Here is a 12,494-nt window from a genome sequence, read left to right on the forward strand (position 1 = left end):
CTGAAATATGCACTTTTTTCTAACAAAACCTATCCCATACCATAAATATGTTATCAGACTGTCATCTAATGAGTTTTTTTGTTGGTTAGGGGCTATAAATATCTTAGTTTAGCCGAATTGGTGATGGCTACTGGTGTTGGTGGACAAATAAAAGATGGTGGATTATGCTAATGTGTTTTTAGGTAATAGATGTACATCTTTACATATTGTGTCTTCCCTGTAAAACATTTTAAAAATCGGACATGTTGACTGGATTCACAAGATCTGTGTCTTTCATTAGCTGTATTGGACTTTAATGTGTGAAAGTTAAATATTTAAAAAAAATATTTTTTGGGAATTTCGCGGCACTGGTTTTTCAGTGGGGGGGGGGGGGGGTGTGCCGCTAGCGGCACGCTGATCCTAGACAGGTTTTAAATCCTTTCAATAGAAAAAAATTATTTTGTTACGAATTGAACTTTAATTAAATGAGTTAACTCTTCACATGGGATGATTTCACTGAACAACAAAAGAAAGGGAATATTGGGAATTATATAAACTATATAAAATTATAGTTTATAGACTAAAGCTTTGGTTGTCTTCCTCTCAGGCTTCCATGTCTTCTCCTTGGACCTCCTCAATGTCCACCTCTTGAAAATCTGACTCTGAGGCCTCATCTTCACTGTCACTTTCCAACTTTGTTGAGGATGGCTCATTGTCATGCTCAAGAAGCCTAAGATTCTCCCAGATGGCCACCAATTTCTCAACCCTTGTATTGGTCAGCCTGTTGTGTGCTCTGGTGTGTGCGTGTGTTCCCAAACAAGAACCAGTTGCGCTCTGAGGCGGATGATGTTGGTTGGATTTGGAGGATGGTGGAGGCAAGAGGGGAAAGAGCCTCAGATCCACAAAGTCCCTTCCACCAGGTGGCTGATGAGATATGTTGGCACGACTGCCATATTGCATCTCCATCCCAAAGCCCTTGCTTGGAAGTATACTTCGCCAGACTGCCAAGAACCTTGCCCTCATCCAGGCCAAGGTGGCGAGACATGGTAGTGATAACACCATAGGCCTTGTTGATCTCTGCACCAGACAGGATGCTCTTTCCAGAATACTTGGGTTCCAACATGTATGCTGCGGCGTGTATGGGCTTCAGGCAGAAGTCTTCACGCTTTTTGATGTATCTCTGCTTGGAGCAACAGTGAAGTGGGCAGGGCAGTATGGATTTATTCTCTTACATCTGCAAGCAGAGTCTGAACATCAGACAGGATGGCATTGTCTCCCTCAATCCATGCAATGGCAACTGCTATAGGTTTCAGGCTACTTACCACTCTCTCACAAAATGCATCATCCAGGAGGTTCCTCTTGACGGGGCTGTCCATATCGGCAGACTGATATGGCCATTTCTTGGAGAGACTCCTTTCCCTCCAGGAGACTGTAAAACATGATGACAACACCACCCCAACAGGTGTTGCCGGGCAGCTTCAATGTGGTGCTCTTATTCTTCTCACTTTGCTTGGTGACGTAGATTGCTGATATAACTTGATGACCCTTTACATACCTAACCACTTCCTTGGCTCTCTTGTAGAGTGTACCCATTGTTTTCAGTGCCATGATGTCCTTGAGGAGCAGATTCAATGCATGAGCAGCACAGCCAATGGGTGTGATGTGAGGGTAGGACTCCTCCACTTTAGACAATGCAGCGAACATGTTCGCAGCATTGTCTGTCACCAGTGCAAATACCTTCTGTGGTCCAAGGTCATTGATGACCGACTTCAGCTCATCTGCAATGTAGAGACCGGTGTGTCTGTTGTCCCTTGTGTCTGTGCTCTTGTAGAATACTGGTTGAGGGGTGGAGATGATATAGTTAATTATTCCTTGCCCACGAACATTCGGCCACCCATCAGAGATGATTGCAATACAGTCTGCTTTCTCTATGATTTGCTTGACCTTCACTTGAACTCTGTTGAACTCCGCATCCAGCAAATGAGTAGATAAAGCATGTCTGGTTGGATGGGTGTATGCTGTGTGAAGAACATTCAGAAATCTCTTCCAATACACATTGCCTGTGAGCATCAGAGGTGAACCAGTTGCATACACAGCTCGAGCAAGACATTCATCAGCATTTCTCTGACTACATTCGTCCATTGAGTCAAAAAAACTTCTGTTTCCAGGAGGACCATAAGCTGTTGCTATCGATAAGGTGTCTCGTAATTTTCACCTCGAATAGAAGTAGAGGGACTTTTGTCAGAGGTTGCTTGTTGTGATTTGCTGAGGGGACTTAATGAACTTGGCCAGATGATTCTGCATCTGTGTTGCATTCTTCACATATGATTTGGCACAGTATTTGCAAATGTACTCAGCTTTTCCTTCCACACATCAGATAGTGCCTGTGGCATTTTCCTGTAAAGATAAGAAAAAAATGAGTAAAAAACCCCGAATACAATTCCATATAGGTAAAACATTTATCTAACTGCTTAAATATTTATCTTACAAAAGAAGTTGTTTAAAAATAAAACGTGTATGGAAACAGGTGAATTAACACTCCTAAGCAGGCTCAAGCAAGCTAAAACCCACATGGTAGCAAAAACTAGCTAGCAGAAATTGTTTACAAGTTAGAAATTATTTGAACACACTTTGCTGTAGGCTACTATTTACTAGTTAACAAAAATAATATATGTCATAAAATATATTCACCCCATACAGTATTGTAATCAAAACTTACCAGAAAGCATGTAGTCCTTGGCTCAGACAGTGTATTAGTGTGGACTCAATAGCATCTTATTTGTGTGCAAGATATTGAGAGTCAGCTGTACATGTGATGGAAGAGTGCGCTGCACATTAGAGGTCGACCGATTAATCGGAATGGCCGATTAATTAGGGCCGATTTCAGGTTTTCGTAACAATCGGAAATCGGTATTTTTGGACACTGATTTGGCTGTTTTTTATTTTTTTTAACAACTTTATTTAATCATTATTTAACTAGGCAAGTCAGTTAAGAACACATTCTTATTTTCAATGACGGCCTAGGAACGGTGGGTTAACTGCCTCGTTCAGGGGCAGAACAACAGATTTTCACCTTGTCAGCTCGGGGGATTCAATCTTGCAACCTTACAGTTAACTAGTCCAACGCTCTAACCACCTGATTACATTGCACTCCACGAGGAGCCTGCCTGTTACGCGAACGCAGTAGAGGCCAAGGTAAGTTGCTAGCTAGCATTAAACTTATCTTATAAAAAACAATCAATCAATCATAATCACTAGTTAACTACACATGGTTGATTATATTACTAGTTTATCTTGCATGTCCTGCATTGCATATAATCGATGCGGTGCGTATTGTTGCTCCAATGTGTACCTAACCATAAACATCAATGCCTTTCTTAAAATCAATACACAGAAGTATATATTTTTAAACCTGCATATTTAGCTAAAAGAAATCCAGGTTAGCAGGCAATATTAACCAGGTGAAATTGTGTCACTTCTCTTGCGTTCATTGCACGCAGAGTCAGTGTATATGCAACATTTTGGGCCGCCTAATTTGCCAGAATTTTACGTACTTATGATATAACATTGAAGGTTGTGCAATGTAACAGGAATATTTAGACTTATGGATGCCACCCGTTAGATAAAATACGGAACGGTTCCGTATTTCACTGAAAGAATAAACGTCTTGTTTTCGAGATGATAGTTTCCGGATTTGACCATATTAATGACCTAAGGCTCGTATTTCTGTGTGTTATTATGTTATAACTAAGTCTATGATTTGATAGAGCAGTCTGACTGAGCGGTGGTAGGCAGCAGCAGGCTCGTAAGCATTCATTCAAACAGCACTTTCCTGCGTTTTGCCAGAAGCTCTTCACTGTGCTTCAAGTATATCAGCTCCCGAGATGAGGCTGGTGTAACCAATGTGAAATGGTTAGCTAGTTAGCGGGGTGCGCGCTAATAGCGTTTCAAACGTCACTCACTCTGAGACTTGGAGTAGTTATTCCCCTTGCTCTGCATGGGTAATGCTGCTTCGAGGGTGGCTGTTGTCGTTGTGTTCCTGGTTCGAGCCCAGGTAGGAGCGAGGAGAGGGATGGAAGCTATACTGTTACACTGGCAGTACTAAAGTGCCTATAAGAACATCCAATAGTCAAAGGTTAATGAAATACAAATGGTATAGAGAGAAATAGTCCTATAATTCCTATAATAACTACAACCTAAAACTTCTTACCTGGGAATATTGAAGACTCATGTTAAAAGGAACCACCAGCCTTCATATGTTCTCATGTTCTGAGCAAGGAACTGAAACGTTAGCTTTCTTACATGGCACATATTGCACTTTTACTTTCTTCTCCAAAACTTTGTTTTTGCATTACTTAAAACCAAATTGAACATGTTTCAATTTTTATTTGAGGCTAAATTGATTTTATTGATGCATTATATTAAGTTAAAATAAGTGTTCATTCAGTGTTGTTGTAATTGTCATTATTACAAATACATTTTTTAAAAATCGTCCGATTAATCGGTATCGGCTTTTTTTGGCCCTCCAATAATCGGTATCGGCGTTGAAAAATCAGAATCGGTCGACCTCTACTGCACATGTGATGGAAGAATGCATTGTGCATGCAGAGGGTTGCAATTCCATTGAATTGGGGATAGTTTAACCAATATATGCCACAAGATCTGGAATTGCCTTATGTGTATCCCACAAAAAGGTTCACTGTTATAAGCTGACTTTAAAAATAATGAATTTAAGCAAAATTCCCAAAATTCCAGGGCTTAACTTCCCATGGAAAATTTCCCGGAAAGTTTCCGACCCTTTGCAACAGATAATATTCTGTTCCTATGGATTCCTGCTTTTCCTCTTTGTCTTCTATCTCTTCACCACCAGTAGGCTAGCCCTCTCACCTTTGGCAGCGATTACTGCCTTGAGTCTTCTTGGATATGACACTACAAGCTTGGCACACTTGTATTTGGAGAGTTCCTCCCATTTCTTCTCTTTCCCTCAATCCTGACTAGTCTCCCAGTCCCTGCCGCTGAAAAACATCCGCACGGCATGATGCTGCCACCACCATGCTTCACCGTAGGGATTGTGCCAGGTTTCTTCCAGACGTGACACTTGGCATTCAGGCCAAAGAGTGTAATCTTAGTTTCATCAGACCAGAGAATCTTGTTTCTCATGGTCTGAGAGTCCTTTAGGTGCCTTTTGGCAAACACCAAGCAGGATGTCATGTGCCTTTTACTGAGTGGTGGCTTCCGTCTGGCCACTCTACCATAAAGGCCTGATTTGGTGGAGTGCTGCAGAGATCGTTGTCCTTTTGGAAGATTCTCCCATCTCCACAGAACTCTGGAGCTCTGTCAGAGTGACCATTGGGTTTTTGGTCATCTCCCTGACAAAGGCCCTTCTCCCCCGTTGCTCAGTATGGCCGGGTGGCCAGCTCTAAGAAGAGTCTGGTGGTTCCAAACTTCTTCCATTTAAGAATGGAGGCCACTGTTTTCTTAGGGACCTTCAATGCTGCAGAAATGTTTTGGTACCCTTCCCCAGATCTGTGCCTCGACACAATCCTGTCTAGGAGGTCTACGGACAATTTCTTCGACCTCGTTGCTTGGTTTTGGATCTGACATGCACTGTTAACATGGGACCTTATATAGACAGGTGTGTGCCTTTCCAAATCCTGTCCGATCATTTAATCATTTAAATTGACCACAGATGGACTCCAATCAAGTTATTCAAACATCAATGATGATCAATGGAAACAGGATGCACCTGGCCTCAATTTCGAGTCTCATAGCAAAGTGTCTGAAAACTTACGTAAATAAGGTATTTCTGTTTTTTAATTAAAAAAAAAAGTTGCAAACAATTTTAAAAACCTGTTCTCGCTTTGTCATTATGGGGTATTTTGTGTAGATTAAGGATTTTTCTTTTTTGTTGTTGAAAAAGTAAAGGAGTTTGAATAATTTCAGAATGCACTGTATATGTGTGTGATGGGATGTATAGACACTGTGGATAGAATATATAGTATATCTGAAGAATACGTAGGATAGAATAGTATATGTACTAGAGGTCGACCGATTATGATTTTTCTACGCCGATACCGATTATTGGAGGACCAAAAAAGTCGATACCGATTAATCGGCCGATTAATTTTATTTTATTTTATTTGTAATAATGACAATTACAACAATACTGAATGAACACTTATTTTAACTTAATATAATACATCAATAAAATCAATTTAGCCTCAAATAAATAATGAAACATGTTCAATTTGGTTTAAATAATGCAAAAACACAGTGTTGGAGAAGAAAGTAAAAGTGCAATATGTGCCATGTAAGAAAGCTAACGTTTCAGTTCCTTGCTCAGAACATGAGAACATATGAAAGCTGGTGGTTCCTTTTAACATGAGTCTTCAATATTCCCAGGTAAGAAGTTTTAGGTTGTAGTTATTATAGGAATTATAGGACTATTTCCCTCTATACCATTTGTATTTCATTAACCTTTGACTATTGGATGTTCTTATAGGCACTTTAGTATTGCAAGTGTAACAGTATAGCTTCCGTCCCTCTCCTCGCTCCTCCCTGGGCTCGAACCAGCAACACAACGACAACAGCCACCATCGAAGCAGCGTTACCCATGCAGAGCAAGGGGAACAACTACTAGAAGGCTCAGAGTGAGTGACGTTTGAAACGCTATTAGCGCACGCTAACTAGCTAGCCATTTCACTTCGGTTACACCAGCCTCATCTCGGGAGTTGATAGGCTTGAAGTCATAAACAGCGCAATGCTTGACGCACAACGAAGAGCTGCTGGCAAAACGCACGAAAGTGCTGTTTGAATGAATGTTTACGCGCCTGCTTCTGCCTACCATCACTCAGTCAGATACTTAGATACTTGTATGCTCAGTCAGATTATATGCAACGCAGGACACGCTAGATAATATCTAGTAATATCATCAACCATGTGTTGTTAACTAGTGGTTATGATTGATTGTTTTTTATAAGATAAGTTTAATGCTAGCTAGCAACTTACCTTGGCTTACTGCATTCACGTAACAGGCAGTCTCCTTGTTGAGTGCAACGAGAGAGGCAGGTCGTTATTGCGTTGGACTAGTTAACTGTAAGGTTGCAATATTGGATCCCCCGAGCTGACAAGGTGAAAATCTGTCGTTCTGCCCCTGAACAAGGCAGTTAACCCACCGTTCCTAGGCCGTCATTGAAAATAAGAATGTGTTCTTAACTGACTTGCCTAGTTAAATAAAGGTATAAAAAATATATATTTTTAAAAATCGGCAAATCAGCGCCCAAAATACCGATTTACGATTGTTATGAAAACTTGAAATCGGCCCCAATTAATCGTCCATTCCGATTAATCGGTCGACCTCTAATATGTACAGTAATAGTTGAATAGGATGGACTTGATTGGAATACAGTTTCCCTCCCCTGTCATCTTTTATTCATTAGTCACCAAACGGGGATGAACTACCTGAACTTGTCGAATAATAAACGCTTGTCTTTTAAATGTGTTTTAAACATTTTCCGTGGACAATGGACATATTCCCCAGACTGAGTTCTTTCTAAAGTGTGTGTGTTAGAGCTGTTAGTCTGAGGTGTCAGGACTGGTACATACAGTCGGTTCTTTCTGAGGTGTGTGGTGTGTGTGTTTGTTAGAGCTGTTTGTCTGAGATGTTAGTCTGAGGTACATACAGTAGGATGGGGACTTTTTCAGTTGAGGTGTTTCCTGTCTGGTGGCTGCTCGTTGAGGAAGTTCCCCGCTGATGGTTTTGTTTTCTAATAAATCAAAGTGACAGTCGCTAATGCTGTAGTTGTGCCAAACTGTCAAATGCCAACTGTCCTTTAGTTCACAGTTGCACAAATGATTGGCCTGCCTGTTACTTTTAGAGGAAGAGCTGAAGTCTCTGCTCCATCTCTGAAAACTAATGCCTCCGTCACAATTTGCCTCTCCTCTATTCTGTACAATCTATCTCCTCGTTTCCTTCTCATCCGTATTAGAGGATTTCCAAGGTCCCTCCTCTCTGACCTTTTCCTCCAATGGATTTTGAGTTTGAGGAACAGATCGTTTTGAGCACCTTTCCTGTTCTTCTATATTTGAAGTGAACTCTCAGTGAAACCTCACTGTTCTTCTATATTTGAAGTGAACTCTCAGTGAAACCTCACTGTTCTTCTATATTTGAAGTGAACTCTCAGTGAAACCTCACTGTTCTTCTATATTTGAAGTGAACTCTCAGTGAAACCTCACTGTTCTTCTATATTTGAAGTGAACTCTCAGTGAAACCTCACTGTTCTTCTCCTCTGGCTATATGGATTCTTATTGAAGTTGTTCTCTTCCACAGACCAACAAGTGGTGTAGTTGGAAGCGGCTCTCGTGGCATGACTACTACAAACAAGGGAAACAAAGCCTTGAAGGTAAACTAATCAAAGAAGTACATTGACCCCTACCTTAACCTTTGTCTCTCTCACACTGTCAGTGGGGGGAGAAAAGGTATGTTCTTCTTACCATCTGTACTCTAGTCATACTTGTTTGTTTGTCATCACCCCACTTCCTCCTTCTCCCTCTTTGTCCCCCCCTTCCTCCTCCTCCTGACCCCCCCCCTTTCCCCTGCTCGTTGGACCACATTGAAAATAACTGCTGTATAATGCTTTCATGAGTTATCCTCTGGGCTTTGTACTTTTTACTGAAAAATGTTTTACCTCCAAAATAAATCATCCCCCCCTTCACTTCCCTCTCAGGTGAAGAAGGAGCCAGGGGAGAATGGGACCAGCCTCACGGACGACGAACTGGTGACCATGTCTGTCCGGGAGCTCAACGCTCACCTCCGCGGCCTCACCAAGGACGAAATCCTGCAGCTCAAGCAGCGGCGGCGCACCCTGAAGAACCGTGGCTACGCCGCCAGCTGCCGCGTCAAGCGGGTCACCCAGAAGGAGGAGCTAGAGAAGCAGAAGACGGAGCTGCAGCTGGAGGTGGACAAGCTGGCCACAGAGAACGCCACCATGAAGGTGGAGCTGGACTCGCTGCGCTCCAAGTACGAGGCCCTGCAGAGCTTCGCCAGGACTGTGGCGCGCAGCCCGGCCGTAGCCTTAACCCCAGGGGGTCGGGGGGTCATGGGGCCCCTGGTCCCTGGGAAGGTGGCCACGGCCACCAGCGTCATCACCATCATCAAGTCCAAGACGGGAGCCAGGTCGTAGTATCGGGGCTGGGTGGCGTGGAGAGTTATCAGACTAATGAAACAACGTGTACTATAGTCACTGTATCATCATGGAGCACAGGATTAGTTCCCTTGTCTGTCTTTTGGGCCAGAACACACAACACAACCCCCCAGACGTTTGTACCAGCTAGTAACACTCTTTCAATTGGCCAGCAGCAGAGGCCACACCAACCCTTATCAGACAGCCTTTAGTAGGATTAACTGCCTTGGCACTGTACAAGCAGAAATACATACACCAGAGGAGGCTTGTCGGAGGAGCTATAGGAGGACGGGCTCATTGTAATGGCTGGAATGGAATACATGAAACGGGATCAAACACATCAAACATATGGAAACCACATGTTTGACTCTGTTCCATGAATTCCATTCCAGCCATTACAACGAGCCTCCGCTGAAATATACACATCCGTCCTCTATAGTATATTTTCACGTACTGGATTCCAAAAGGTTAAACGTCACGTGAGTCCAGGAAGGTCGTACGACGCAGCCCAATCCATAATTGATGTCACTCCATCTGGTGTTGGAAGTGGAGCTGTCGATTGATTTGTGTGTTTTTGTACATGGTACTAAGTGTTTGAGTGTTTGTTTGTTTCCTCCAGATGGCCCCTCTGAGTCTTTTCCGTCCCGACACAGGATTTTGATGTGGAAATGCACTCTTTCATAACTACTAGCCACCAACAGTCTAGCCACACCCGGTTGTCATTATGCTTCAACTTCTTAGCCCTCTCTCCGTATCACAAGTGGAGAAAGAGTGATTGCACTTAGCAACAAGCCTGGGCCTGTTAGAATGCACTGACTACTATGAGAAGAGGGAAATGCACTGTATGTTATTGATGTCTTGTGAGCAGCCTTCAGTAAGGACTAGTTACTCACCCATCAGACCAGTTCATGTGATTTTAGTTGGTTAAACAAACTAAACAGGAAATTCTGTTAAGTTGAGCATTTATTTAGGTTCAGTTCAGCCTGTCACTGAATTTTACCAACAGGAGATGCAATAACACACACATGCACTGAGACATAGGAGATGTCTCTTACATAGTTTAATGGAAGTGGAATGAGTCAATCTGATCGGCAAAATAATACGATAGCCTACTTGGTATGGGATGATGATGATGATGATGATGATTATAATAATAGGTGGGATGCTGGAGTTGACCATGCCATATTATTATAATAATAGGTGGGATGTTGGAGTTGACCATGCCATATTATTATAATACTAGGTGGGATGCTGGAGTTGCCATTCCAGGATTACAAGATTGTTTATTTCTCCAGTATCTGAGAACCACAATGTTTTTACAAGATCTTGTGATGATTATGCTTTCGGGGGACAATATTTTTATCCTCAAAACATTTAAAACTCAATTTGTGCTCCATCGAGTAAATAAGTTGAAACTGTTTTGTAAATAAATAGTTTTTTTTTGTGCGTATGTAATAACATGTGAACTGGCTGGTCACATATTCCAAAATCATATTCACACAACAAGCTTTACTGTTTAATGGTCAACGTGTGTGTATTCTAGAAGTCGTTGACTTGGAGTTCTTGATGTGTATTGATCCATAGACGAGCATCTGGCGTTGTTTATAGAAACACTGGAAAAGAAAACTTCAAACAAAAAAACCTGTGATATCCTTTTTGCAATTGTACCAAAAGTGGCTTACTATTGAAGGCTGGTAGCTTTTTCTAGTGACTAGGCGCGTACTGTGTGGGGTAGCGCGTGACGTGACGTGTATAAGTGACAGTTGGCAGTGTTGTTCACTGTATAGATGTCATGCTGTGGTATTTTCTATAGGAATCTGTAATAGAGATAATATAGCTGGTGTAAACATCATATATTGTCTTCATCCATATTGGCATCTGTAATATCTTCCACTAGCTGTGATTCACAAATGTTTTTGTCATTGCGACGTTATTACTGTCGACGTCATTACTGTCGACCGAGCAGGCATAGGAAGGGTAAGGTAATGCCCTTGGTTAATTTGTATGGGGTATGATAATGCCCTTGGTTCATTTTGAATCCCAGTTAAGTGACCCTCCTAACCTCTTTGGTTTCAATTCCAGGGGGACATCACCTCTGATTTAGATTAAACTCTTATTGTCTTATCCATTTACCAAAGGGGACTACTTGCAATTTGCCAAGGGATAATAGCCTCACAATTAACTTTTTCAAAGACTAAGCAAAATCAAAATATTTGACTCTCTCTTACTGTATAACCAAGCATTGTAAAAGTTCTCCTTGAATAAATAACTTCTTGTCATTCTAACTATGAGAAGGGAGGCTCAGCATGCAGCTTTATACAGGTGACTAACAACAGGTCCTGACTGTTAGGTTGTGTTCATGGTTTGTGTGAGGGTAAACATGCACTAATCTCCAGCTTGTTCTGCTCAGGAGAAATCAAGGTTGCCCTAAAAATAAACCATTACTGCTCTGAGAAGAAGCTGTTGGGGATGGCTCTTATGGTGATAGTCGCTCATTTACAATTTTTCTAAAAGGGCTTTTTGTTCAGACACCAAATGAAGATGTGGGAAGATCAACCTGCTGGCAGTAATGCTGCTTATGTGCCAAGTGTCACCCCTGTCCTCTGACCCTGTACGAGGGATTTATCAGGAAGCAGTTTTACCTTAAAAAGTGACAGTATCTTTGTAATGACATTAAGGGATATGTTCAGTATTTTACAACTTCATGTCAGATGGTTCCTTGCCCTGAATATAGTCTATATGAGCCTGAAGAAACTGTACTCCATGGTTTGAATTTCTTTAATCAGCCAATATAAACTTCAGCTAACTTCATCCTCTGACAGCTAAAAATCAATGGGAGTGATGGGGGCAAATGTTCAAAAAGGGATGCCAAATCATCTTTAAGTAATGTAAAACCCAATCATTACAGTTTCTCCTGGCTCGTACACTTCTATCAGGGTAAGGATACCATCTAGCATTAAGTTGTTAATTAGTGAACGTGTCCTTTTAAAACAGAGCAGCTGAGAGGAAAAGGTTAGGAAGCAGAGAGCTGGATATGTCCAAATTATCCAGGATCCAGACTGTTAGTCTATAGCTAGAATAGTCAAGGAAGGCAGAAGTAACCCAGAGCATTTGAAGTTGTATGGTAGGTAGACCTGAACAGGAGGAACCCAGAGCACTTGAAGTTGTATGGTAGGTAGACCTGAACAGGAGGAACCCAGAGCATTTGAAGTTGTATGGTAGGTAGACCTGAACAGGAGGAACCCAGAGCACTTGAAGTTGTATGGTAGGTAGACCTGAACAGGAGGAACCCAGAGCATTTGAAGTTGTATGGTAGGTGGACCTGAACAGGAG

The 12,494-nt window shown here is 41.9% G+C and overlaps 1 protein-coding gene across 1 annotated transcript in view; it reads left to right on the forward strand.

Moving 5' to 3' along the window:
- LOC129847695 (transcription factor MafG-like) overlaps positions 1 to 12,488 on the forward strand; it is a 30,590-nt gene extending 18,102 nt beyond the window's left edge. The window contains exons 2-3 of the mRNA XM_055915449.1: positions 8,309 to 8,381; positions 8,706 to 12,488. Coding sequence (XP_055771424.1) covers positions 8,309 to 8,381; positions 8,706 to 9,161 — 529 coding nt within the window. The 3' untranslated portion in view covers positions 9,162 to 12,488. The remainder of the gene's footprint in view (positions 1 to 8,308; positions 8,382 to 8,705) is intronic.
- The last annotated feature ends 6 nt before the right edge of the window (positions 12,489 to 12,494 follow it).

This window comes from Salvelinus fontinalis, unplaced genomic scaffold, assembly GCF_029448725.1.
Source record: "Salvelinus fontinalis isolate EN_2023a unplaced genomic scaffold, ASM2944872v1 scaffold_0928, whole genome shotgun sequence".
Classification (NCBI taxonomy): Eukaryota; Metazoa; Chordata; class Actinopteri; order Salmoniformes; family Salmonidae; genus Salvelinus; species Salvelinus fontinalis.